Raw genomic sequence first — 26,781 nt, 5'->3', positions numbered from 1 at the left:
GGGTAAACTTTTAGGAAGTTGTTAAAAAACTTAAATATGGGTTAATGGCTAGTAAAACTATATGGAAAAATGTATACATTCAAACATCCAGATGTTGGATGTATTAATCCATGCAGAAAATTCCTACATGTTGAGTGAAGACCTGCCCGAAACATTGCTATGCCTAGTTACAAGACATGTCAAAACATCCCTTCTGTTGATTGCAAAACTATTTTGTAGGAGTGCGTAGCAAAGTGTGGAAATGTTCCCAATTTGCATATATATTTTGATTCCGACTGACACCTGCAATGCAATGAAATGAATGGACTCACAGCATTGCAAAATTTAATTTATTACCGGTTTTTTATTCTTATTTTTTTTTTTACTTCTCAGAATAAGAAAGAAAAAGAGAAGAGAATAACCGACTTCTCCGGGCTTGGACCTGAAATCCCAGCAAGAGGTGAGCAGGGACGTTTAGCTGGGGATGGGAGCCAGAATTCTGGCTGCTGGCCTCGGGATTGAAAAGGGCCTTACTAATGCGGCGTGGGCAGCCCCTCCTTCCCCCCAGTGGTGTTCTGGCGGCGGATGGGGATTTTCATTAGCACTGGTCCCCCTTCCCCCCCCCGCCTCCCAGCACTGGCACACAAACACGAGACACAAGGCTGTTAGGCATCCTTAGAAAGCTTTACAAAGTGGAACATATGTCATAAAATTGTAGACAGTAGAGTGAATTAAATGTTTGATTATAAGAACAGTTGTGTGTGCCTTCATAAAAGCATTAATAGGCCATTTCAGACTTGACAGCCGCTGTGGGAAAGTATAGGCCCATTTTCACATTTGACATATCTTAAAGCGAGAAAGTCTATTTCTCGCTGGATCACTCTCTGTCTCTATCTGTCCAGGACCAGTGCCAGTACCAGTGTGGTGTCGTTGTATATACATGCCTCTATAGGAGCTGGCTAAGGGGTGGACAACATTGAGGGTGGAGGTGGCAGAGAAGAGCACACCAGACCAGAGTGCTGCTGCACTTGGCTTCCGGTCAGTCAGTCAACCTGGTTTTCATTCATGCTATGCAGTTTCCGACCGTGCTCTGCAAGGTACACAGCTGCAAGGGACAGCATTTACAGTTGTGTTTGGCTAGTAGTACTACTCACAGTAGTAGCAGTGGTAGAAGCAACATTAGTTGGAGCAAACATGGGACTGTGTGTGTGTGTGTGCACACACACACATACACAGACATAAACACACACACACACACACACACACACACACACACACACACACACACACACACACACACACACACACACACACACACACACACACACACACACACACACATACACACAAACAATCCACCCATCTCCCAGACATCCATCAGCTAATTTGGAATGTGGAATGTTAAAACAAAGGATTGTGTGCCAACAGGAAGGAATCTATCTTGGGGCCTGTGTGTTGCCATGGCGCCGGTGTGGGGGCCTAATCTGGCCGAATTCGCTTAGTGCCTGCATCTCCATCCCCAGGCCGCAGATGCAATAAGCAACCAATGAGCAGCTACGGAGTTTTTGTATAGGTGTGGACCAAGGCCAGCTGTTTCGCCATGCGCTCCGCTCACTTCATGAATTATTCACACCGAGAGGCATTAATCTTGTTGAAAAAAGATTGCGCACAGGCAAAAGGCTAAATAATTCCAGCCCAAGACATTTGTGTGTTTCGTCTTGCTTTGTTTTGGTGTAGCGCTGGGGGTCGCCAGCAGATTGTTTCTTGGTCTCAGAGTGGTTGGGAGCATCTTGCATGGTTTTATTGAGCAATATCCCTCGACGCACAAATACAGAAGATAAGGAGGTCTGTGTTGAGGGAGATGGTTCGATGCAATTCACATTCATGTCTTTATCGTTTTCACTCTCTGTGTTAACTCACTCCATCTTAATATTATTGACTTGATGAGCCATATAACACTCTTCTCCTCCCTCTCTCCCTTTCGCTCTCTGTCAATCTTCTCGATCTCTCTGTATATCGTAGCTAGGCATATAACTATTTTTCCTGTGTTTTGCTTTTTCACCTCACCACGGCATACACTACAATAATGTTGGAAGAAAGCTTCCATTAAGCTACTATATATCTACAATTCCTTTAAAATGTATCTCTCGCTCTTCCAGCGCCGTGCTTCTCATACTTGTTCACAGTGGTGGGGCTGTGACCGAGAAACAAATAGCCTACAGTGTTGTAAACCTCCCGGTTTGGGATGTAAACCTCTGGGTCTGCGGTGTAAACCACCAGGTCTGCGATGTAAACCTCCAGGTCTTTCTGTGTAAACCCCCAGGTCTGTGGTGTAAACCTCCAGGTCTTTCTGTGTAAACCCCCAGGTCTACGGTGTAAACCTTCAGGTCTTTCTGTGTAAACCTACAGGTCTACGGTGTAAACCTCCAGGTCTTTCTGTGTAAACCCCCAGGTCTACAGTGTAAACCTCCAGGTCTTTCTGTGTAATCCCTACAGGTCTACGGTGTAAACCTCCAGGTCTTTCTGTGTAAACCCCCAGGTCTACAGTGTAAACCTCCAGGTCTTTCTGTGTAAACCTACAGGTCTACGGTGTAAACCTCCAGGTCTTTCTGTGTAAACCTACAGGTCTACGGTGTAAACCTCCAGGTCTTTCTGTGTAAACCTACAGGTCTACGGTGTAAACCTCCAGGTCTTTCTGTGTAAACCTACAGGTCTACGGTGTAAACCTTCAGGCTTTCTGTGTAAACCTACAGGTCGGCGGCCAGGCTCTCGTAAAGCAGCAGCAGGCCTGCTTGTCAGAAGACAGTTACGAGGTGCCCGGCTGGCACAGCGGAGAGAGGCGGCCGTTCTCTTCTTTGATTTACTTTACAAGAGTCTGCCAAGCGTGTCCGAAGCGGCCGAATGCATTAAGTTAGCGTGATAGTTTGGCTATCACCACACTTACCCACCACCTAATAAAGTACAGCTGCTGGCAGCAAAGATCGTACTACATTAACTTTCCTTTTTAAAAATCCCAAATCATCGTGTTACGATTACCTCCATCCATACATCAAGTTACTGCTGCAGTTTGGTTAAACCGGATCATGATATTTTTTGGCCAATCAAGAGATGACCTAGGTTGCACTTTTAGGGTTTTGGTTGTTAAATTAGCATTGGAAAGGAAGCATATCCCTGCAGTGAGCCATCGGAAAAAAAGTCTCAATGTATGAATTTCGCTTAATTTTCTTTTCCCTGCCTCTTGAGTTGTGCTAAACCTTTTGATCTTATGCTACCACCTAGTGGGCACATAGTGTAAGTAAAGATTCAATTTTCTCAGTTCTACAATCGATTGTGTGTACAGAATGTAAAACTGATCTGGCAGTTTTACTTAGACAATCTTAATAATGTCCTTCACTTGTAATTAAGTAAAGTAGTAAAACATTGTAATCTAGCCAATCGAGCTGTGTCTAGTGAGTCATAATCATGTGTAAAAGTTGCCATGTCATGATGAAAGCACTGCTTGCTTGAGTGCATTAACTATTTCTGGTTTTAACTGACTGATATTGACGGATATTCTCATCCTCAATTGTAAATAATGTAATTATTCTTATAGGCTTCAGTGAAATTTGGTTATATGATATGATGGTTATATTTCACTGGATTCTATAGTATGCTTTCTTTATGGGAGCGGCTAATAACAATCAGTTAAAAAAATATTATTAAGGAATTCAACTTTTTCTCACTTGCTTAAAACATGAGATGTCATTATGTTTGTCAACATATGCCACAGGGCACTCAATCTATACGCGTAGGAGAAGACAACAATTTGTAGTCGTTCCAAGGTTTATTTTGTGCTTTTATTGATGTTATTTGCCCTGGTTTCTGTTTTTAACCTTTACACAGGAGAAATCCTTAATTTTGTGTTTGTTCCATTCTTCTATGCACTTAATATAATTGATATATAAACAAACTTATTAATATAACATTATTCATATGTATGTCTGTTGCAAATTTAGCTTTAAAGCCAAACTCATCAACTATGTTCCTGAGTTTTCCTCTTCTGCAAAACGAAATATAACCTGTATATTATGATTTGAAAGCCTTGAATAATAGCAAAAACGTAGCTACATAGAACAGCGAAAACCCACCACATTCAACTTTTATTTTTTAAGATACTATAGGCCTAGCGCCATTTCACACTTCTCCATCGGAAATCATGATTTAAGTCAATTATATGACATCAAACAAGGCCAGCAGCTCCTTGCCCCTGGAGATGTACTTGATGCTCTCAATCTCCCCGCCAGAGTTGGTTTGCTTCTGGAAGAAGATCTCCAGGATGTCTGCCATGTCTTCCTCATCTTCCACGTCCCTGATTTTGTCCAGCAGAACAGTCCTCTCTGGGGCGCCACAAAAGGCCTGTGGTGGGGAAGTATCAGAGGTCGGTGAGGTCAGAGTTTCCCCAACAGCTCTTTGACGTAATAGAGCAATACGTTGATCGCTATTCAGGGCTTTAGATTTTATACTTTTTCATATGGTGGCACTCTTAACAAATTTGGTCGCGTTGGCTTTTTCGCTGCTTTGTCCCAGTATTGGCATGTTCTTTGTCATGGACCATCCGTCTGTATATATTCATTTGAAAAGATGAACTTACTTTAAATTATTGAATTTATTGCACAGGTGGTTTTCTTTTCACCAGTGCCTCAACATCTCTTTCCTCATATAATTAGGTAATTTACTACAGTTACGATTTTTATTTTTATTTTCTGGTGATCCGTCATTCTGAATGATGGATCAAAGAAGGTGTTCTTTTAGTGTATTTGTTTGCCGGATCTTATCTTGAATAGCTCTAGTGCTGCGGTGCAATCCACTTAAAACTTGCAGTGTACAAACAAGCTTTATTTGCTGTGTTTTCACTGGAACCTAAATGGGTTGTGTTTCCAATGACAGCGCTCACACCAGCACTGCCACTCCATGGCGTCTAGCTCTGCCCAAAATGTTCATTACACCCATTCATATACAACACAGAGCCGGCACCTTAAATGGGATTTTCCAACGGTTTCGTTCTTTCTCTTGCCCTGACACGGCACTCTGTTGCTGGTGTGTTCCCGCTTTACATTGAAGCTCTGTAGTAACAGAGTCGCGCTCTGACCAAAAGTGGATCCAAAAGCCAGTGACTTTCTCCACACACTGGTGATTTTTTTTTCTTTTTGAAGCGTTATTCCGTTAAAACATGTGAGCAAACCAATTTAACCATTTCATGATTTAAATGGGATAAAATTTCATGTCAAAAACTATGTCTGCGTCGCGACAGCCCGGTTACATTGTTGGGAAAAACCATAGCCTTTAAGAATCTATATTCAAAAAAGACATACTGGGGAAAAGGGCTACATAGGAATAACTACCTGGCATCCACATAATAAATGGTCGCAGTCTTGGCCCCGTTATTAATACAACTTGAGGAACTATGTATTCAACACAACAACCACAATGAATCAATTGTGATCAAAGCTGACAGAGACAGCCATTTCTACATCTTACCTGGAACCCCTCCAGATGGTATTGGAGCACAGGTTCAACCTTTATAGTCACATGTGCGTCCAAATCAACACTGTACATGCCAATCAAAGCCAGTCGCTCAGCAACTAGACCAGAGAAAATGGGTTATAAATTATTATTTGCTACATAGAAGTATACATGATTATTTATAATCATCATATATTTTATTCTGTCAGTGACACACAAACACACACAGACAGTCTACCTCCAGTATTGAGGAAGGTGACTTTGCCCGTGCCGGTGTCTGGGTCATACTCCACCCTCTCCACCTCTCCTCCTCCTCTGCTAGGCCTGGAGAAACTGGACTCCAGGTGACCTCTGATCGCCTCCTGGCTCATGGCAGACCGCACACCAGAGAACTTCAACGCCTTCTTTGACACGTCAAGCTGGATCTACAGTGTGGGGCAATAAAAAAAAGTGATTACAGAGTTTCTTTAAATGATCAAAGCGTAGCATGGCTTTAAAGGAATAATAAAGGCTAAAGAACGTTGACATGGTTGTAAAACGTTTAACAGGAATTTAACAATTCCTTCCAGGATATATTTTTCTGATGCGAAATGTTCATCTTTCTTGTTATTTGTCGTGTCAGGCTTCCTGCGTTTCAGTGGGCTATTTTCCTACGGTACCCAGAATGACTTTCGTTATCCCCCTCTATTTTGAGACGGGGGATTTGGCCATGACTTTACTAGCGAGCAGAGAAAGCGAGTGAAAATGAGCAAAGAAGATTCCTTGGTGCGCCATACCTGTTTGTGAAAATTGCAACAAGATAAGACTCAACATGATAACAAGTCTAATCACTTAATGATAAGATTTGCTATGACAATAATCATATAGAACCAGTAAGGAAGAGTCCAGTAGTTCACTTAAAGGCATAGGTTTTGCAAACAAATACCATAATATCTTTAGATTAGGACTGATTCTGTAAAATGTATGTCATCTATAGAAATGAAAGTGGGAAATTGAAATACAAAAAAAATAATGAACTGTATGATAGGACGCTGGGTTATATATCTTAAGTGTTTAAGACTAGTTTATCTTTATTGTACAGTTCGGTTTTTTGTTTGTTGCAAAAAGACTTCATCTCTTATTTATTGAATCAAATTGAGCTGATGCTTTAAACATGCTTAATAGCACATGATCTTGGTAAATTCACGTCAACCCCATGGAAGTTACAGATAAGTACATTTCAATATTGTAAACACGGTTAAGGTTAGAGTTTAAAGAGAAAAGAACAGTACCCCGAACTTGACAGAAGACCCCAGGGTCAGACTCTTTGGTATCACATCTAATGTATCCTTCTCAACAGGAACAGGGCACTTGGCCATCCTCAGAATCTGGGAAGCCACTGGAAATGATCAGTCAGGAGATAGAAACAGGTTAAGAAGGATTAAGAAGAATACAAAGTAGAACTGAACTACAATTGAAGTTTTGGTCGCAGAACAATTGTCCGAGAACGTGTCCAGGTTTTCAGCTTGTGCAATATGTGTTAGGAAAGTCACAAGATGATCAATCATCTTGTTACAGGTGGGCTGGTAGACATTAATAGTGATTTATTAGCAACTTTATCCCCTAAAATTAATGTATTTAAGAACTACACTTTGTAAATGGCACAGGGCATGCCATGTGATTTGAACCCGCCTTGACATAAAAAGCAGAACAATTAGCAGACTCTATCAGTTGGGTTGTCAGCAACGCTTTGCCTGGAAACTATAAACGTTATGATCTGCCCCTGTGTTTAACTTTGACCATATCCGCCTGGGTGGTGATCCTTCAAACCTAGTCAATTCGCTGATGCATTTTGACATTGTTTTCATTATAACTCTGGTTATGTGCTGCCGCCTATAGCCATGTATCATAACCAACAATGTATTATTCATGAATATGATATTCATATTGAATGGTTCACAGAACCACTTTATCTGATGTTTGCATTTAATGTGTCCCACTGAGGTGGAACACATGAATATACTTTGATTGTTATATGTTAGATAAACTTGACTGAAGACACCATAACTTGTTGCCATGCCTAGCCCCAACCTCTTTCACAGCCCTCCATCCGGGGGTTAAAACAAAGGGTTAACCATCGCACTTTGCAGCAGGTACAAGTAAAAGTATCTTCATTATTATACCGATATAGTGAGAACATTCTTTGTAAGAGTACTGTTGCAGAACGATCCCATTACAGGGTAACTCGCGAGGGTTGTGTCTGACTAGGTCCGACCAATATTCATTAAATATGAGATATGAAACGGTGCTGTCCACCATTCTGTCACCACGCCTACAAACACAATTACTTTTTTTTTTCCCACAATTCACGCAAAGTGGGATAATGAAACATGCATATCTTCTGTATATTTAATTTAGACATTTAATATGGTACAACGATAGGCCAATGCAGGCATAGTGCGACGATGGCTTACCTTTCTTTTCTTCGAAGGTGATGAGTGCCTGTCCTCCGGTGAGTACCGTGGTTGGTCTCTCTGTGATGGTGTGGTATCCACTGATGTGCTCGCCCATCTCGCTGTCCTCCTCTTCCTTTAGCACTTCACTAAACTTTAGCTTAATGTCAGGAATCTTGGCACTGAACTGGATGGACGTAGAAACACAACATATTTATAGAGGGCTGCAGCTATTTCAGTCCAATCACAGATTTTATATCAATTGATGTATATCAAATCAACATTCATTTACTGTTTGGTACCTTTAATTGCTCTGTTAATTGATCAACCCGGGTTCTTTTTAAATCTAAAGCATCTTTTCGGCCACTCAGTCGGTCAATCAAATGCTTATTTTCCTTCTGAAGTCTGAGGATGTCACCCTATGCAGTTCGAAAAAAGTAGTTGACAACTCATTTAGTGATATTTGTTGATGGCATTTCATAGTGCACTAAATATGTAACACAAAAAACAACAAATCCTAAACCTAGCCTATGTGACTGTTTAAAGCAGGCTGACCTCTATGGCAAACGTGGCCTTGGTGCATTCCTCCCGATATGTATTTTGCTGTTCAAGAGCAGCATTCATGTCCTTCTTCGCCTTGGTCTTGGCCTCCTCTTGCTTGGTTGCTTCCAGAGCGAGGTCGGCTTTCACACATGTGGCCTCTTCCACTTTACCCTTCAAAACATACAGGGTTACAGCTAGTCGGAGGCAACCATAAATAAGTTCAAGCATAGGGAAACACCATTGACTTATATGAGCTAGGGCCAGGCCTACCTTCCACGTTTCCAGCTCTTTTAATGCATCGGCGATTTCCCCTCCTTCCCCGCCACTGCCAGCATTAAGCTGAAGAAAACAATGCAGGCCTGTTATCATCGTTGAACGTGTTAACAATGTTTTTTTAGCCAGCAATACAATACGTATGTTCCACCAGAAGACGCCTTTCGTCGTGTTTACCGTGAAGTGGTTCATCGTGTTCGACGATCAAAGAGATCTTACTGTGATCAAAAACAAGTGTCAGAATTGTGTTTTATTCCAATAGGTTATTAGCGCACCAATTAAGAACACGACAAGAATAGTTTACAAATCGGTTAAGATTACTTACCGAGTAGGCTCGTTGTTTTAGTCAATATAATAGGGGGCGGAGAGTAGGCATTGCCTGGAACAGAAAACGAAACAGAAAGCGAATCCAAGGTGTTTTCCAACCCATTGGCAAAACAAAACTCAGATTAATGTACGATGCTGTGTTTTCTGAACGATGAGGAATGGCAGGGAAAAATCTTATTTTGGAGGGTCTAACTGTCGATTTGGACGACCAAATCAAATCAAAGTTGGCATTGTACTTCAAAAACAAGAGGCGATCTGGAGGCGAGATATCAGAACTCCGTGCAGATCCGACTGATGAAAGAAGAGTTGTACTTGTCTATGTCGACGACAAAGGTAGGTAGCCTACTACAAATTATGTGTTTGAACCAGGGCTGTCAAACGATTACTATTTTGAATCAGGATTAACCGCATAGTATCGGTGAGTTAACAAGCGATTAAACAATTTTTTTCAATTATATTTTAAATCCACTCCAATATTTATGTATATCAAATGATGTATCAAGTGGAACAATTATTGTGGCCTGAGCATTATTTAAACCACTTCAAGGCTCCACCCAGGGGAAAAATACTATAGTTTACAGCCTTTAGGCCTACTACAGTATACATTAGCCTGGCAAGCCAGACCCATATCAGAAGCTGGCAGTGTGGGCGGGATGAACGGCCATGGTTCCTACAGCTTAATGAAAGTTACATTTAAGACTTTTTAAGACGTTTTAATGCCACTTGAAAGGAAATTTAAGACTGACGACACAATAAACCCTAGTAGAAAATGTTATTTGAACATATTTCCACTATCAGTAGGTTTTTTGGACAGAAACAAAAATGACCTCTTGCGCACCAACGGCCGTAAAACAAATGTTTTGTTGGTTCCGCCCTCGTGATTGCGCAACATTACTGCTATTGATTTATATTAGGGCTGTAACGATACACCAACTCACGATTCGGTTTGTATCACGATTATTGACCCACGGTTCGATGCATCCCACGATTTTTTTTTATATATAACAATATAACAATTATATTTGTTATATAACAATTAACTTAATGTCACATTTAATAACAAATAATTTGGAACACTGAACAGATTTGAACAGAAAGAATACTATTAAAGTATAACTAAATTAATAAATAAATAACCAAAGATTGTAGTTGGAGCAAAAACCCTAAACTAGTTTGGAGGTTTAGTCAAATATCCTATTGGCGCTTCTTATTAGGCTATGCAGCTTAAATAATGACATAATCAGGCCGTATAGAATGCAAAATGTTTAATAGCCTAACTTTCAATAGATGGGAAAAAACATGAACATCTAACATGAACGTCGCGATAACGAGGCATAGTGTTACGAGTAGCGTATGTGTGTGCGAGAGAATGGTAGTGTGCGTATGTGTGTGTGTGTGTGTGTGAGTGACGTCAGCGAGTGAGTGGACGAGCGAGGAGAGCGAGCGGTAGCGGTTTGTCTAGTGAAGAAGCGAACGAGTCCGGTAGAATAAAGTACCCATCCTGTCAATAATCGGTGGCCGCTTCATTCCGACCTATAAGCAGACCAACTGCCGGTCAAATCACACAAAACAATAGAGACAGGGATCACACAGGCAATTTTTTTTCGCGCTTGGCCCACTCTGGATAAATGTCGTTCATATCGCATATGAGGACTTCGACGGTAACTTATCGCACAAAACGGGGCTGAAATTGGCGTACGTGACTTTCCACGTCAAGGTTGTGATCTATAAAAAACCAACTTGACGGGAAAATGTGCGCAGCCCTAAGCAAACTCTGATCCATGCGTACGCATGGTTTGGAGGAAAAGGAGAATTGGCGACACAGATGGTGTGGTGGTGAACTGAAGTCAGACCGAAGAATTGTAGAGTGAGAAGAACGATTATGTTTTATCATCGCCCTTCATAAATTTAATTTCAACCCGTATCATGCGTTAAATCCTAATCAGAATAATTTAAGTCTACTGCGTTATTTCTCAGTTATTACTCCAGAAACATCTCCTTAGAATAGAAATAAAAAAATTCTCTATATTTAATCCCGTCACTCCATACTGTCCACTGACGGCGCGACTGCATGGAATAAAGCATCTGTCCAACATGGGTCAATAACATAATATTTTTATGTGACACTGTAAACACATAATCAAATGTCAATTAAATCCCAAGTGTGGAAAACCAAGCCACACTCATCATCACAAACGTTGTCTGTTAATCTTGATGCTTTTCATGACAAATCGCGCATTAAAAAGGGGTTATGTTCAAGAACATTTTACGTGGGTGATTACAAACTGATTATCCAAGGTGTTCTCGGTCAGTCTTATTACCGTAACCCTATAAATACAGATATCTGTATTCTGCGCCGTGGTAATGCTGCACTATATGGCACTTCTGGCGGACCATGCAAATGGCAGGATTCGGAGGGAGAGGGTATTTAGGGACCATAACACTAGGCTACATAAATATATGTAACTCTATGTCAGACCACTTCTTTTTTAATTCTGGGACTGTGCGCTCCGTGCTACTGACAGAGTTCACTGCTGCAGCAACATGTTGCCACTCACTCTGCTTTTTGTTGTTGGCGATCCCAATCCCGTGACCACCGAACAAAACTACCTTTCGGGCCTCCATCTCACAGGTTGAAGTGTCTCCACTTCAACCTCCGTGAAATTTCGCTTTTTTGCTTTTCTCAGTACTTCTGCCATTGTTTCCGACAAGGCATAATACTTGCATCTGAGTCTGTTTTATATGCAGATCGAATTCATGAGGTCATTTGCATTGACCATTTATGGTTAAAAAGGGGCGTGTACAGGGCGGAACGTGAAGCTGATTCAGCTGCGCACACTTGTAGGCACTCTGTGATTTATAAAGCAAAGATTGCGTACGGTGTGCGTACGCAGGGTTTTATAAATCGGAATATTTTTTGGCACACGCAAAACTTGGCTTCTGGGCGTACGCACATTTTTAGTAACGATCCCACGCACAGTTTTATAAATGAGACCCCAGGTCTTACTGAAGGCATTTAATGGTCAAAATATTATTAATAAATATTTGAATATTAATATTAATAAACAAACGATCTTCGAATATTATTTTTGGGCAAAAGTCAAAGCCCTAATGTCTACTATTATAATCCCTTGGCTGGTTGTGGGCAGGTGGTGGGCCAGGCCGGTCAGAATTTTCCCGGTGGCTTTTAGTGCCCCACTCTGCCCGGAACCAACTGATATTGAGGGAGTTTTATTGACTCACTCAGTGTGGGGGTTGAATATTAAACTTACGGAACACCACATATTTGGGAATTGTAAACGGGCAGTTACTCAGTAGATTGTATACCAACAGTTACAGGTGTAGTTATATTCAAATAAGTAGCACCACAGATTTGGGAATTGTAAACAGGCTGTCACTTACTGCAAGTATAATTCAATGTAAAGTAGGCTAAGTGGAACAAAAAAAACAAAAATTAATTCTGATATGAATGTTGACATTCTTTGGGCAAAACCTTTCAAAATCACAGTAAAAAAAAATATATATACTGTATATAGAGAACATGCGTTAATGTGTTCATATTTATTGTCACGTTAAAAAGATTGCGTTTACGTGTTTTTATCGCACTAATTTGAACAGCCCTAGTTTTAACGTTTGGTCTTGCTGGATTCTAATTATGTTGGTTTTTCTTTTCCTAGATCGAAATGAAGTTTTGTCGAGAAAGACTCATCAGGTTGATCTCAAAGGGTCACTGGGGGTAGTAACACTGCACGTTACACTGCCACAGGATGTCAAGCCAGAGGTAAATCACAAATGGCACCACATTGATAAGATACGTTTAAATGACATGCGTTTAAAGTACAAGGCGTCGGGCTGCAGACCCATAGCCTCAGGCCCACCTCCAGCGTTGGGACGCATCTCCATCGTCTCCAAGAATATTGTGTACTAGTATAACAGATGTACTAGTATAACTCGTTGTGATGAAGCATGCCGATTCTCCTGTCAAGAGAAATGCAGCAAATGCTTCCAAGTATTGAATGACAATTAATGGGACTCCTCAGTATCTCACAGGTAAGGTGTGGTTATGAGCATATGTGTGTGCAGGCACAGCCTGTGAGCAGTTGTAAACATTTCATAGTGATTCCTGAAAGTTCAGAAATATTGCTATTTAGTCAAAGTTAAATAGGCATTTCATTACTCCAAATCACTATATTACCTCTAGGTGGCAGTAGAAGCTCATTAACAGGTAAAGAATAAAGAAACTAAATTGCGAAGACAAGTGAGCTGGTCACGTTGCCCGAATTTCACGCAGGCTATCGCCAGTGCGGCAATGGTTAATCCCTGACAGAGGCAAAGGTAAACAGAACGCAAGTGTACACAACATGTACAGCTACTGATCTGAACGGGCGTCTGGCAAAGTATAATTTAATCTGAAAGGAAACCCTCAACCCTCATTGCACAGGGTTTATACAGAAATTCTTGAGATGAATTTAGGCCTACTACCTTTTAATACAATTTTTAATACCTTCACAATATTTTTTAATGCCAGCACGACTACAAGAGAGAGACCATAGGAGTTGGATTAATCAAGATGTCCCAACGGGACTTGGTCCATAGTTTTTACAATATGTCACAAAGTAGACATAGACAGAGAGTGCCAGAGAGAGAGTGTTTTTGTGTCCAGTGTTGAAGTTAAGTTATAATTACCTCGTTAATATTGTTATTACAGTGCAAAGATTTTACATGAAAAAGTACTGCCTAGTAACGCGTTACACACACGCGTTTACATGGACACTTCTGATCCGATTCGATTTCTAATCGGAATAGATCTATTCCTATCATGCAATCCGAATGTACTGTATGGCATTTACAAAAGTGGTAAGCTTACGTTCGTATGTCTCTCGCGCACAACCGTTATGTGCCACATGCCATATTTCTGCATCCAGTACGACATGAACTAGGGCGTGGCTAGGCTCCCATGATGCGGAAGCATATCTCTCCTTGATGTTGCCCTGCGCCATTGAGCAGTTTACATAGGAATGAATGGGCGCTATTTTGGAATCCGGTGTCCATTCTATAATAGTAGCCTATGTCCATGGTACCAACCCATACAAACTCTCTACACTCATATCGCAAAAAAACATTCCGACGTCATGGAAAGGGGTTTGACGGTGGAGGTGGGCCTGACGCCGCATTCACACTAGAGGAGTGTTCACTCTCCTGGTAATAACGAGACGGCTCGCCAGGGATGACGCTCACTTGGCTGTTTCAGACTACACGATTCTCAGATATTACTGCGATTTGAGGTTTATGATAGGTTATGATAGCTATTAGCACGTCAACAGCTTTTGGCTCCAAACTTACCGGGTAGGTCAAGGGCGTCTGCTATTTCTCGCCAGGCTGTATCCCTTCACCCTATCGTGGAACTCCTTTGTGGACACGTCGAAAATACAGGGACGTTGCTGCCACATTTCAACCAAAGTTATCTACATAATGTTCTATTTTCTCTCGTTTTCTTTATTAGCATTCTTCTTCTTGCTATTGATCGTATTCATTTTGGTAGTTACTGTGTACTCAGCGTAGTGCAGTGAAGTCAGTTGGTAAACACTGCGCGTGAGCTCCCGCTGTTCGTAGGGTTCCCTCACGCAACTGGGGGCGGGGTTCCCTCATGTCAACAATTGATACATCAAGCGATTCCCCAAAAAATTCAGACATGCCAAACTTTCGTTGTGGGGTTTTCGAATGTCGCAGACGAAAACATTGCATATCGCAAGCATGTCACATTACAAGACCTCATCTCGTCACCGGGGGGGGGGGTATCGTCGACCTACGGGCCCGTAGGTATCGTCGATCTACGGGCTTCAGTGAGGGTTTCAGAGATTGAAGTAAAACAAAATAACCACAAACAAGTTCCTATCTTTTTCTTCCCCACACGGCGCCCACTGGAGCACTCTGTGGGGAGGAGGGGGGGGAGGGAGGCGAAGGAGCGGGGGGGGCGCCTTATCAGTGACGTCCCTCTGTTATGGATCATCGCGATATTCCATCGCTTTGGCGCCCCCTCTGGTGCGGCGCCCCTATGCGCCGCATATAGTGCATACCCACTTTTTGCGCCACTGCATGTAGCTGATTTAGATTGACTACAACATAGTCTTGGGTCCTTCATGTGTCACATGTGTATCATATCATGCCTGCTTAATAATAAACATGTGCCTTCCTTCTACAGCCTGTGTTATCTTCTGAAGAAGGTAAGTTCCATTTTCACTCACTGTGAAATTTTCATTGACAAGGGATTCAAATGATGTGATATATTGACCTTTTCAGACTTTGTCTGCTATGACGAGGCAAAGGAAGACGCGGCACTACTGCGTGTCACCAGTGAGCGACGCCGGGAGTCCCTCGAGATGTTCTTTGAACAGTGTATCAAAGATCCTATTCTTAGAAAACATGGGAAAAACACATGGATCCTACAAATGTCAAATAAATCAGGTAATCCAATTATTAAAAACAAGCAAGGTGATACTAGTATGGGATTATCATGCACTCTGCACTGACAGGGTTTATCAATGATAATCATTCATGTGAATGCCAATTCACATGACTGCAAATAATTATAAGTAGATTATAAATAGCAATGCTTCATCCAATCAGTATACTTGATTTATCAAGTTTCATGATATAGAAGTCATGTTTGAAAGACCTACTCAATGTGATAATGCAGCATAGATATACGTACTTTCTTTTCATAGCAGCTTGTAAATATCAGCTAACAAGTAATTTGAATCTTCATTATCTTTTCACACACGCACACACATGGTTTCACACACACACACACACACACTCGCACGCACGCATGCATGCATGCACACACGCTCTCTCACAAACACACACACACACACATAAAAAAAACCCACAGACATGGAAAGTGTGTGTGCCAGCAATCCGCAGCAGTATGGCATATCGGTGGATGTGTACGAAGGAAAGGAGGAGGAAGACTTGTTGGACAGACGACGGTATGTCCTCAGCGGCTTGGACGACTGCTGCCCCTCCGACACCATCTCCATGTACATCCACAGCTGCAGCCACGGGGCGGAGCACAGCTGGGAGGCTGTGAGTGGGGACAGCATCGTGGTGACCTTCAAAGAGGACATAGGTGGGTACCCGTTGTTACAAAGTGACCAGACCCAAAAGGCTCAAAGGAAAACAAATCAACTGTTTATTTCATAAAGTGATGTTGGGTTGGTTACACAGTAGCGTTATGTATACGATGTATAAATATGGACTCAAATTGACCTGATTGAAAATAAGTACATTTCTTTGCTTTCATTAGTCGGTAACAGTGTGTAAATTGAGTAACAACAATGATAATTTCCGTGTTTATCTATTATATCTAATCTAAGAATGTGTGTGTGCCTGCAGATGGGTGCCAATTCTTGACAAAAACTTTCACCAAGAGGTTTAACAACAAAAAGATTGAGGCCTTTCGTTTGGAACTGACCAAATCTGTTATTGTACACGGAAACATGAGTCAAATTTCTGAAGAATTCCTTACACTGTATTTCTCCAACAAAATGAGGAGTGGAGGGGACATAATTAAGTCTTTTGTCCATGTCAACCAAAACAAAAGCATTGTAATTACCTTTGAAGACTGGAAGGGTAAGCTCAACTCTTAAAAATGTCACATTTCACATTTAACTTACAGTATGTCCTGTTACATTGTGTAATCAATTGGTTGTGTACATTTTGATTGATAATAATTAAAATGGCAATCTCAAAGATTTTCCTGTTAATAAATGTCCCTAACTATCTATCACTGATAAATTATTGCTTATTGCCAAAGGTATCACCAAAGACAACTAAACTTAAATATTAGAGATTGCTACTTTAAAGGCTCACACTACTGGTTATTATGATGAACAAAGATATTTATGTATGGATAGTATGCGTATCATTACACAATACGGTGAAAATACTGTCTTTAGTGAAATTACTGATGATTACATTGTTGATACAGTAAAAATAACCATTGTTTTAAAACTGTTGACGATGACCATGATAATTATAATAAGTTCATAGTTATCCTTATTATTCAGTTTCTTTTCGTTCATTTCTATAATTTGATATAACTCTCTCCTTTCAATAGTTGCTCAGAGGGTGGCTGAACGCAAACACACTGTGATGGAAAAAGTGCTTGTTGCACAACTCTTCTACCCTGACCTCCAGTGGGTTTTGACAGGACAAACACACCTCCAGGACAATTTCTCAACTGATATTGCCATCCCAGTCACACCTGACCTCCTGAGTTTTATCAATCGCAATGAGATCTTTCGAGAGGAGCTCACATCTGCGCTTCAAAGGGTCCAGGCAATAGTTTCCTTCAACATTATCTCCAAACACCCACAATTAGAGCTGAAGATGTCAATGAACAAGTATTCCCTCGGTCATTTCCGGCATGGCCCCTCCTGGGAGACTAATGCTCGAAGAGAGGTTCAGACTCACTTGGAGAAGTACATTGTGGAGCACATCCCAATGAAGGCTGAGGTCTGGCAGAGAGTTAAGGGTAGTTGTCCCGAAGTCAATGTGGCTACCGCCCTCATCTCCTTTAAAATCTGCTCCTCAGAGTTATTGGTTGTCGGGAGATGGGAGGAAGTAGAGACACTTGTGAAGGAGATCAAGAGCAAGATGGAAAAGGCCAGTGATGAGCTCCATGTAGTGAAAAACACCATAGAGAAAGGGATCCAATTCGTCTCCAAAGAAATGTTAGACCTCACGTTGGATCTTGTTAGGGATGAATTGGTAAATGTGGACCTATCCAAAAATAATGAACACTTTACCATACATCTTAAGGGGCTCAGTGAAAAGGTGGAAATGGCAGAAACCCTAATCCAAAAAGTCCAAGATACTTTGACTTCCAAAAAGCTTGATTCTTCCCAAAACCTTGTACAGTTTTTGCAGTCCCTTGACTTAACGAAGTTCCAAAATGATCACTTTTCTCTAGACAACATTGTCGCTGTTGTGATCTGTGGCAAGGAGTCTGTCACAGTTCTCGCTAAGAAGGGAGACATTGTCAGGGCTGAAAATAAACTGAAGGAGGTAATCAAGCAAGAAGCTCTTTCTATTTCCGGGGAGTACAACAAGGAAAAATTTGGTGAGCAATGGAAAACCTTTAATGCGGAACTCAAAAAGGAACTTGATGCTACTCAGAACTCTCAAAATGTTCTCATTGAGTTTTCAGAGGACAAAATTAAATTATGTGGATTTCGTTCAGTGGTCGACATTGTCATTGCCAAAGTTAAGGGATGTCTTGAGAACAAGAAAGTAGTGACAAAAGACATCCCTCTGAAAACGCTGCAGGAGGTTGAATTTGTTGAGTCTTTCATGAATCTCCCAGCGGATCCTCAGCTCAAAGCCTTGGGGGTCACCGTTTTGCCCTGCCGATCTCCACAATCTCCATATCTCAAAGTCACAGCTACAAGTGATCAAATCAAAGAGGCCATACATGTGGTGAAAAGTCACATCAAAACAATAGCAACCAGAAAGTACATGTACTCAAAAGCTGGTGAGGCAAAGATCCTGAAAGATAATATCTCTTTACTCAAGATGCAGGCAAAAGGCTTGTGCTGCAATCTCAAACTATCAGAACAAAATATCCCTCAGCGGTTCAGCTATTATCTTAAGGGCGGTGTGACATTGACACTTTCTCAGGGTAATATTGCCAAACAGACTTCAGACGTTTTAATTTGTCCACTAGTCAACACGTCCTTCAACAATCCTGTTGCACAGCAATTTCTAAAAAATGGAGGACCTGGGATTAAAAATGCTATCGTTCGACTTGAGAGGTTGAAGCAGAGTCTTGTCACGGGAGATGTGATCATGACCATTGTGGATACTCTAAAGTCCAAAAGGCTCATATATGCAGCAATCCCAGTTTGGGGAAAAAGCAATTCAGATCTGAACTCCACACACCTTGTGACAGCAGTCTTGCAAAGTCTTTTGAAGGGTGCCAACCACCAGTGTGGCTCTTTGGGCATGCCAGCACTAGGATGTGGAACTTTTGGATGTCCAGTAAAAGACAGCTGTGAAGCAATAATGAAGGGAATAAGGGGCTTCATTGGTTTGGGTTGTGGATCAATGACCACCATTCATCTGACTGAGTCTGATCCCAAAACAGTTGAAGGATTTAAATCTGCCCTCGAAAGCTTGGTAGGTGGTTCATTTAATTTTTTTTTTGGGTCAAGCTGTATTTTAACAAATTGCTAATGTGAATTTTGGTCCTAAGTCCAATGTTCATTATGAAAATGATTGATGTTATCAAGTGACACTTTTTCAAACTCTGCTTCTTACCTTGTGACACAGGGTTACCATCCAACAGATCCCACCAAAACCAAGATACCACTCATTCCTTCCTCACCAGGTGCCTCCCAAACTGTAGCCCTTCCACCTCTACAACTGTCAAACACAATAGGTAATGCATTTTTATCTACGTTAGAAAGGAGCAGTGCTCAAGGACTAATGACCACAATGAGATTTTTTTCTTCTTTAAATGCCCATTTAGGCTGAATGAAAAACTCTAGCAGTTGTAGAAGTCCTTACGATTCCACAAAGTTCAACTAAAAGTGAATCTGTACCAATAGATTTGTACAATTATTGCATTTATTTACTAGAATTTATTCTACTAGAATTTGCTTAAAGTTTAAAGCATATATGACATACTTGTCACATGTGACACTAATGTGTCTTAAAAAGGAACTATCTTTTGTATTCAACTCTAGTTAAGATCAAGAGTGCCTCGATTGAACTGAAGCAAGGAAACATAACTGCAGAAACTGTGAAAGCCATTGTCAACAGTACAAATGAGGATGTGAACTTAAAAAATGGTTTGTCACAAGTTCATTATTATTTTTTATTGTGTGGTGTGAGAACTGAATGGTGTCTTCCCAGTAATGCAAACTCTTAGACCAAATCTCTGAGTGATCTCAAAGTGATTCTAATGTGCTTTACAAGGTGTGTCTGGGGCCATTTTGAATGCTGCTGGATCTGCAGTTGAAGTTGAGTGTGTCAAAATTCGTAAGTATCTGCCCCTTTTAGCATATACACATAAAAATGGCAATAAATATTCTAAGAAATAAAGAAATTCCTACAGATATAATGAATTTGAACAATAAGGATAGTTTAACTACTGGCATTAACTTTATTATGATATGTACCTAGTTAAGGAGCACGTTGTCCTCAGAATATGAGTTTAATTGTGAACTCCAATTGATTGAATGCAACAGACTCACTTTTTCTTGTCCAAGGACCCCTGAGGGGCAACGATGCAGGAGTGACCAGCGGAGGAAGCCTGCAGTGTGACTTCATCATCCACATAGTAGGCCCGAAAAGTTTGGAGCAGGCTGTTGAGCGTGTGAAGAATGTGCTGAAGCACTGTGAGGATAAAAAGATCCCCTCCGTGTCATTCCCTGCCATTGGAACTGGTAATTCATACAGCGGATCTTCATGGCTTGGTGCTAGATTCAGGCTAGGTATCACCACTGATTTCCCCAACCGATACCATTTTGATTCATACAGTCCTTATTTTATTTTATTTCATAAATTTCAATATAAAATAATCGGTAAGGGATATTTCAGTTGGATATGGATATGAAAGTGGTTCCCAGAGAGTACTTTACTGTACTGTAAATTATATAAGGAATCCTCTAACCTGGTGCATTGTTAAAATTACATGAGGAATTGCCCTCAAAGCATTTCAATTGATGTAATTTTTATTTAACATGACCAACCCAGTACAACAGTCACACAACTGTCTCTTCAGTGTCCAAAAAGACAGTAAAATGACTTAAAATTATATAATAAAAATAATAATTAATCTCTGGATTTGATCAATCGATTTGATCTGATTCGTTATTTGAACCCAGCCCTTATCTACCTGAAGTAAGTAAAGTAAAGTAAAATAGTATACTAATTAGGCTTCTGTTGTTGAAGGCGGTGGTGGAATGAAATTCAAAGAATCTGTTGCCGCCCTGCTGTCTGGCATAGAAGACCATTTTTCAGAGCATAAATTCAGTGCTCTGAAGCAGATCTTCCTAGTGGTTGACCAGGTCAAGGCCATGAAAGAGTGTCAGCAGGTCCTCCTTTCCTGGACACAGGTGACAAAAGTATGTAAATTGTCGATTCTATATTTATGAGCAGCCTTTGTCAACAGGGAAGATCAGAATAATGAAAGTAATTATTAAAATTGTCATCAGCATTATTATGAAGAAATATGTTATCATACATGCTGTCCAACCTTGTTTATCAATAAGGATCTGTGTGATGATGACGACAGCAGTAATGAATCTTCCGGTGACGATGATAATTCAGGAGGTCAGACATTTATTTTACTTTTTGTTGTTAAATACAAAACTTGAAATTATAAATTCAAATATGCTTGTTATAGTAACGACATATCGTTAATCTCATAGCATAATTGTGTGTCATATTTTTGCCAAATAGTGATATGTAACCTTACCTAAATCTACTCTCCTATTGCTGCTGATTCACTGTGCTTCATTGGCTATATCCTATGCCAAACAGAGTGCTTTTTACATTCCATAATCACTATCTGCCTAAGTGATCTATTGGACATAGGCAATTATGCTATGAGGCTTACGATATGCAGTGTTTGCATGATTACAAAATTGCTTACTTCTGCTGTCTCTCCCTCACTTTAGCGACCACTGCTGAAATGTTCATTGGGCGGGTGAAAGTGAAACTGTTTTGTGGTGACATAACAAAGGAAAAAACGGATGCTATCGTCAGTAGTACCAACGCTAGCCTGAATCGAAATTCAGGTAAACAATTCAATGGCAGACATTTTGGCCAAAATATTCATCATAGGCCTATAACTATACTAAGTTAGCGTTTGGTTAACCAAATTTAGCATCTGAAGACTATCGATGCTATTATTTTTCCAAGTTAACAACCCTATAACCCCAGGACATCAGAGGAACTAAAAATAAAGGTGTACTTCACTCTTTCTTTACAGGTGTGTCAGGAGCTATTCTCAACGCAGCTGGACAAGCAGTGGTTGATGAATGCAACAATTTAGGTAAATTACAAATTAAAATGACATTTATATCTTCTTTTGATTAAATTATTGTAGCTTTCAATGGGATTACTTTTCAGACCTATTCACAACTTGTTGGATACATTCTTAAAAATGTGTGCTTTTGAATGCGCAATTGGGTTTCTTCTTTGATTTGAAGGTAATCAACCTGGTGATGGTGTGGTCATCACCAAACCTGGCAACCTTACAGCAAAACACATCATTCACATGGTGGGCCAGACCAAGGTGAAAGACATTATCAGCTCCATGCTCAAGGTCTTCAAGATGTGCGAGGACCATAAAATCCAGTCGGTTTCCTTTCCAGCACTTAGCACAGGTAGGCCGACATATTGCCAGTATTGCTCATCTCTCACATTCATCTTTAGGATAAAAAAAGGTGTTCTAAATTGACAATTCTATTAGTCATTGAGTGACAAATAAAAAGCACAAACATTCTGGAATCATCAATATATCAAACTTATGTAGAATATATAATGATGAATAAAGTTACTTGTACAATACGGTCCAGACAAGTCTTGAGTCAGACTGCTGTGGGAAAAAAAACCTATCTTGTTGTTCATGAATGTTAGCATTTTATTGCTCCTTTGGTTGTACCTTTAGTGATGTAACTAGAACAATTAGTATTTCTGATTGCTTACTTTTTCCAAGGTGCTGGAAAACTGTGTGCTGTGGATGTCGGCAATGCAATGGTCACTGCAGTAGAAGGACACATAAAAATGACCAAAACACCGTCCCTTAAGGATGTCCATATAGTGATTTTCCAAGCCAACATGTTCCAGGATTTTCGGAAGAGCTTGAAGAAATGTAAGATAGTGACACCAACGGTTAAAAGAGTGACAGCACAGGGTAAACAAATCCATCCAAACTTCTGAATCCATCTTTGGGGGTTAAGGTTTCTGCTGTATCTTTCTGAGCTAGAATCTAGAAGCAGATCTAATGTAAGATTCACCAATTGATGGTCTATTGTTCTACTTCATACTATTCCATACCATTGCCTTATAATTGATATAGCTTTATTATTTTACCTTACATTAATGAGTATACTCTATTGTCATTGCAGCAAAAATAAGTGCCCCCCAGGGAGGAGTTGTGGCCCCTACCCAGCAGCCTTCCATGTGTCTGGCAGGTGCCTGCGGGGATGTGTCCTTCCCCAAAGTGAAGGTTGAGGTTCTTGGCTGCTGTTCGAGTGATCTGGCAAACGTCAAAAAACTTGTGGATGATTTGGTGACGAAAGAGTGGAAGCTGCACCACATCAGCTCCCCCTACCTAGCCCTCCTTCTCCCCTCAGAGAAACAGGCCATCGTGGCTCTCAGCCGGAGCCTCCAGGTGTGCGTCAGTGTGTCGGCCCCGGACAAGGCGACCATGTCTGGGAAGGAGGCCGACGTCCTGACCATGGTTCTCCAGATCGAGAAGGATCTGCAAAAGGCCAAGGAGCGTGCGACCCGGCAGGAAGAAGAGAAGAGGCTGTGGAAGACGGTGCGCTGGGAGGTCTGCAACAGGGAGGCCTGGGCAGAACTGGACCCATCTGTCAGTTTAGATCTTGAGCACGCCTTGCATAAGAAAGTGCCGAGCATCAGCTACACCCTGCAGAACCAGACCTACACTGTGAACCTGGACAAGATGGAGCGGACCGACAGGAATGGAACCATCGCTAGAATAAAGAGGACCCTCAAGGCTGGTTCTGAAATAGGTACAGTCCCTTATAATAAACTTCTGTGAGGGAGAAAAGCGGGCAGCATACTTTGAAACAAGTTTATTTTATTATTGTTTGGTCACTGACGGTTGGTTGCATTGATTATGACCAGTGGGGTCTCCAAGGAGACAGGGGCATCAGAAGAAAATAAGTCGCACCCAACTTACTTTTCTGACTCATCACACACAATGTTTGCATCGCCGTCATCTGTAGAGATTAAAATAAGTTTGGCGAGGTACAAGTTTGTTTGTTTGGTCCACAATTGTGCCATTTCGTTCTTAGGACATCTTATGCCGCGTTTCCACTGCAGGGTGCGGAACGGATCGGATCGCAAAGGTGCGGTAGGGAGGGGGCGGTATAGCCCAGCTCAGTTCCGAGCGGGGCTCAGTCCCGAGCGTTTCCACTGCCGACAGTACCCTTTGTGGTAGGCCGGATGTCGATCGCCGTGGCAGCTACGTAAACATCGTAAACAACGTCTTCCTCCCCAAGAATGCAGACGAACGTCTCCACCTCCTTGTTCGCCCAAGCAAGCGTTTTACGCGACATGTTAATTGTAAAGAATAATACCTCGAGGCTACTGTTTGTTTGTCTTTATCCCCGCGTCAAACGGAAGTGATGATTCTGTCGACCAATCAACGGAGGGGGTGTGAAGCTAGAATTTCCCGGGACCCTTTCAGGCGTCTCGTCTCGTTTTCAGTACCCCAACGGAGGAGTCCTGAAAACGAGGCCAAAACGGGTACGGCTAAGTCCCGGTCACGCCCACTTTTGGTGGTGGAAACGCGACCCGATCCGCACCTTTGCGATCCGATCCGTTCCGCATGAGGTATGCTAACCCCTTAAGATGTTGGGCTTACAAAACATGCGATAGCAAAGCATTAACATGTGTCTTGAATATGTCATGTCTTAGCTGTCATAGAGCCACCAACACATTGGGACAGGATGGATGACAAGACTCTGGACATAGTGGATCTGTCTCCAAGCTCCGAACAGTACAAACGGGTTCAAGCTAATTTCCTGCAAACATCCAAAGATCCCAATTCGGCAACCTTTGCAACATTTACAGTCGTCAAGGTAGGAAGGCAGCATTTCAGATAAATAGGTAGATAGACAAACAGTTGCGCAAAGCATTAAATTGACAGTTGGAGATATAATTATCTCACCTTCTCTCGTGTGACTAATAATATAAATATTAACAATATTAATACAGATCCAGAGGATTCAGAGCAAAGACCAATGGCAGAGATACGCTGTGAAAAAACAGATGCTTGATAAGAAATATCCCCAGAACAAGAATGAGATGGACCTTTACCACGGCACTACAGCTGAGATCTGCCAAAAGGTCAACAGCAATGGCTTCAACCGAAGCTTCTGTGGAACAAACGGTGAGAGATGCATCTACACACACATACACACAAACACAAGTGTGTAAATCTATTTTATATTTGTTCTATTTTCCTCAAGATAATCATTGTTCCGTTGTTTGTATTATAATTTCTTTGCATTTCTCCACAGCTACTGTTTACGGCAACGGAACCTATTTTGCCAAGCAATCCTGGTACTCGTGCAACGACACGTACTCTAACCCGGACGCCCAGGGGCTGAAGTACATGTACCAGGCTCGGGTGCTGGTGGCGAAGCCCTGCCTGGGGACTCCTGGCATGGTGGAGCCAGCCCCCCTGGACCCCAGTAACCCCTACTCCGGCCTCCACGACTGTGCAGTAGATAACGTCCAGAACCCCTTCATTTATGTGGTGTTCAGCGATGCAGGGGTATACCCCGATTACCTCATCAGCTTCAAGGCTTCTTAAAGCTGCACTCCACCACGCATTCTTTTAAAGGATTTGTATAATTACTCAAATATCATTCAAATGGACTGCCATATTCAAGCTCTTCTCTTTTCAGATTTTAGATGAGTAAAACAATCATGGGAGAATTATTTTTTCAGGGATTGCTTTGTCAATATTTTTTTATATATTCTCCCTTTTATATAATCCAATTGATAATTCAAATTATTTAAAAAGACTGTCCTACTGCATTTGTTCTGTTGACTATCAGAAACTCTTCTTTAAAAGAAATGTGTTGATCCTGTTGTTTTAATGTGAAACAATCCAAGGTCAATATATATAGCGAGTTAAATCACAATTAGCCACATTCTAATATAATATAATTGTATTTTTCTGCAAAAAACTTTTGCAATAAATCATGGTGCACCTGGAATCATATCTAAACAATGTCCAAATAATGCATTTAACCATAAGTGCGTCGTTCTTGAAATATAATGAGTCCCCCATGGTTCATATGTTCAACAAAACTTTTCTAGACTAAAAATCACCTCAATTCAACCTATAAAAATGTGTGTGGTGTAAATGCTCAAATTGTATGATCAAAATGTATGAGGACAAAAGTTTGTTGATTAATAATGAATAATTAACCTCAAGGAAAGGAGACCTCATTCGCAATGTAATTTAAAAGCACTACGCTACCCAAAATCCTAAAATGTAACACAGCGTCTTTGATTGGTGGAATTCGCTGTTACTATGGAAACCTTTACCGCGCCCTCAGTAGTCAAGTCGTCGATTGCTGCAACCACTGGCTCCTTCGTTTACCACAGAGCAACCAGGATTTCCCTTTCTGACATGATGCGGTTTTTAGAGATGAGGAGAAGATCTCTCCAAAGGGGTGAAAATCATTTAGTGTGAGAGTCTGTTTGGGCGCCCCTCAAAGCAACGTTCATCACCATTATGTAAGGGATAATGTATAGAACGCCAGTCATTATCGGGAATATAAGCCCCGACAGGGCACACAGGACACCGACGCGAAAAGACGTGTCTTGCCTCGCCCTGAAGCGCTCTACACAATATCCCGCTTATTACATGGCTACTTGCCAAAACTAAAAAATAACTTCACACAGTGTGTCTTTTTGCAATTACCATTCGTATGGTTGATCAGCA

General features: G+C 41.2%; 2 protein-coding genes across 5 annotated transcripts; one reads left to right on the top strand and one right to left on the bottom strand.

Annotated features, from left to right (window-relative positions):
- Positions 1-3,796: 3,796 nt before the first annotated feature.
- On the bottom strand, positions 3,797-9,338 carry nmi (N-myc (and STAT) interactor). The gene is made up of 10 exons (XM_030343291.1): positions 9,055-9,338; positions 8,907-8,947; positions 8,727-8,795; positions 8,469-8,627; positions 8,216-8,332; positions 7,935-8,100; positions 6,753-6,859; positions 5,720-5,906; positions 5,497-5,600; positions 3,797-4,374 (listed from the first exon to the last, which is right to left on the bottom strand). The coding sequence occupies exons 2-10, from the start codon at positions 8,919-8,921 to the stop codon at positions 4,189-4,191; spliced, it is 1,110 nt and encodes a 369-aa protein (XP_030199151.1). The 5' UTR covers positions 8,922-8,947; positions 9,055-9,338; the 3' UTR covers positions 3,797-4,188.
- Positions 9,179-26,052, top strand: LOC115533077 (protein mono-ADP-ribosyltransferase PARP14). Of its 4 annotated transcripts, none has more exons than XM_030343287.1 (21): positions 9,179-9,389; positions 12,734-12,837; positions 15,259-15,280; positions 15,357-15,521; positions 15,949-16,185; positions 16,452-16,688; positions 17,176-19,235; positions 19,389-19,497; positions 19,805-19,909; positions 20,037-20,099; positions 20,330-20,506; positions 21,015-21,187; positions 21,335-21,395; positions 21,743-21,862; positions 22,057-22,119; positions 22,277-22,453; positions 22,786-22,983; positions 23,198-23,827; positions 24,738-24,901; positions 25,038-25,212; positions 25,343-26,052. In XM_030343287.1, exons 1-21 carry the CDS (start codon positions 9,215-9,217, stop codon positions 25,636-25,638), a joined length of 5,511 nt encoding a protein of 1,836 aa, XP_030199147.1. In that variant the 5' UTR covers positions 9,179-9,214; the 3' UTR covers positions 25,639-26,052. The 4 variants fall into 4 exon arrangements, with proteins under 4 accessions (XP_030199147.1, XP_030199148.1, XP_030199149.1 ...); XM_030343288.1 differs by having other exon boundaries at positions 22,786-22,941; positions 25,343-25,671; XM_030343289.1 differs by lacking the exon at positions 19,805-19,909 and having other exon boundaries at positions 25,343-25,671.
- The last annotated feature ends 729 nt before the right edge of the window (positions 26,053-26,781 follow it).

Source organism: Gadus morhua, chromosome 20 (assembly GCF_902167405.1).
Source record: "Gadus morhua chromosome 20, gadMor3.0, whole genome shotgun sequence".
Classification (NCBI taxonomy): Eukaryota; Metazoa; Chordata; class Actinopteri; order Gadiformes; family Gadidae; genus Gadus; species Gadus morhua.
Note: the sequence above shows the minus strand (reverse complement) of the source record. Positions and strands in the feature narration are given on the sequence as shown.

What these genes read in the sequence shown, in the direction of transcription:
- LOC115533077 (XM_030343287.1), top strand. Translation starts at nt 9,215, where the DNA reads ATGGCAGGGAAAAATCTTATTTTGGAGGGTCTAACTGTCGATTTGGAC. An exon ending in TAAAAGAGTGACAGCACAGG is followed by an intron (nt 22,984 to 23,197) that starts GTAAACAAATCC and finishes TTGTCATTGCAG; the next exon opens with CAAAAATAAGTGCCCCCCAG. An exon ending in AAGCTTCTGTGGAACAAACG is followed by an intron (nt 25,213 to 25,342) that starts GTGAGAGATGCA and finishes ATTTCTCCACAG; the next exon opens with CTACTGTTTACGGCAACGGA.
- nmi (XM_030343291.1), bottom strand. An exon ending in AGGCCACGTTTGCCATAGAG is followed by an intron (nt 8,333 to 8,468) that starts GTCAGCCTGCTT and finishes CGAACTGCATAG; the next exon opens with GGTGACATCCTCAGACTTCA. An exon ending in CACCTTCCTCAATACTGGAG is followed by an intron (nt 5,601 to 5,719) that starts GTAGACTGTCTG and finishes TCTCTGGTCTAG; the next exon opens with TTGCTGAGCGACTGGCTTTG.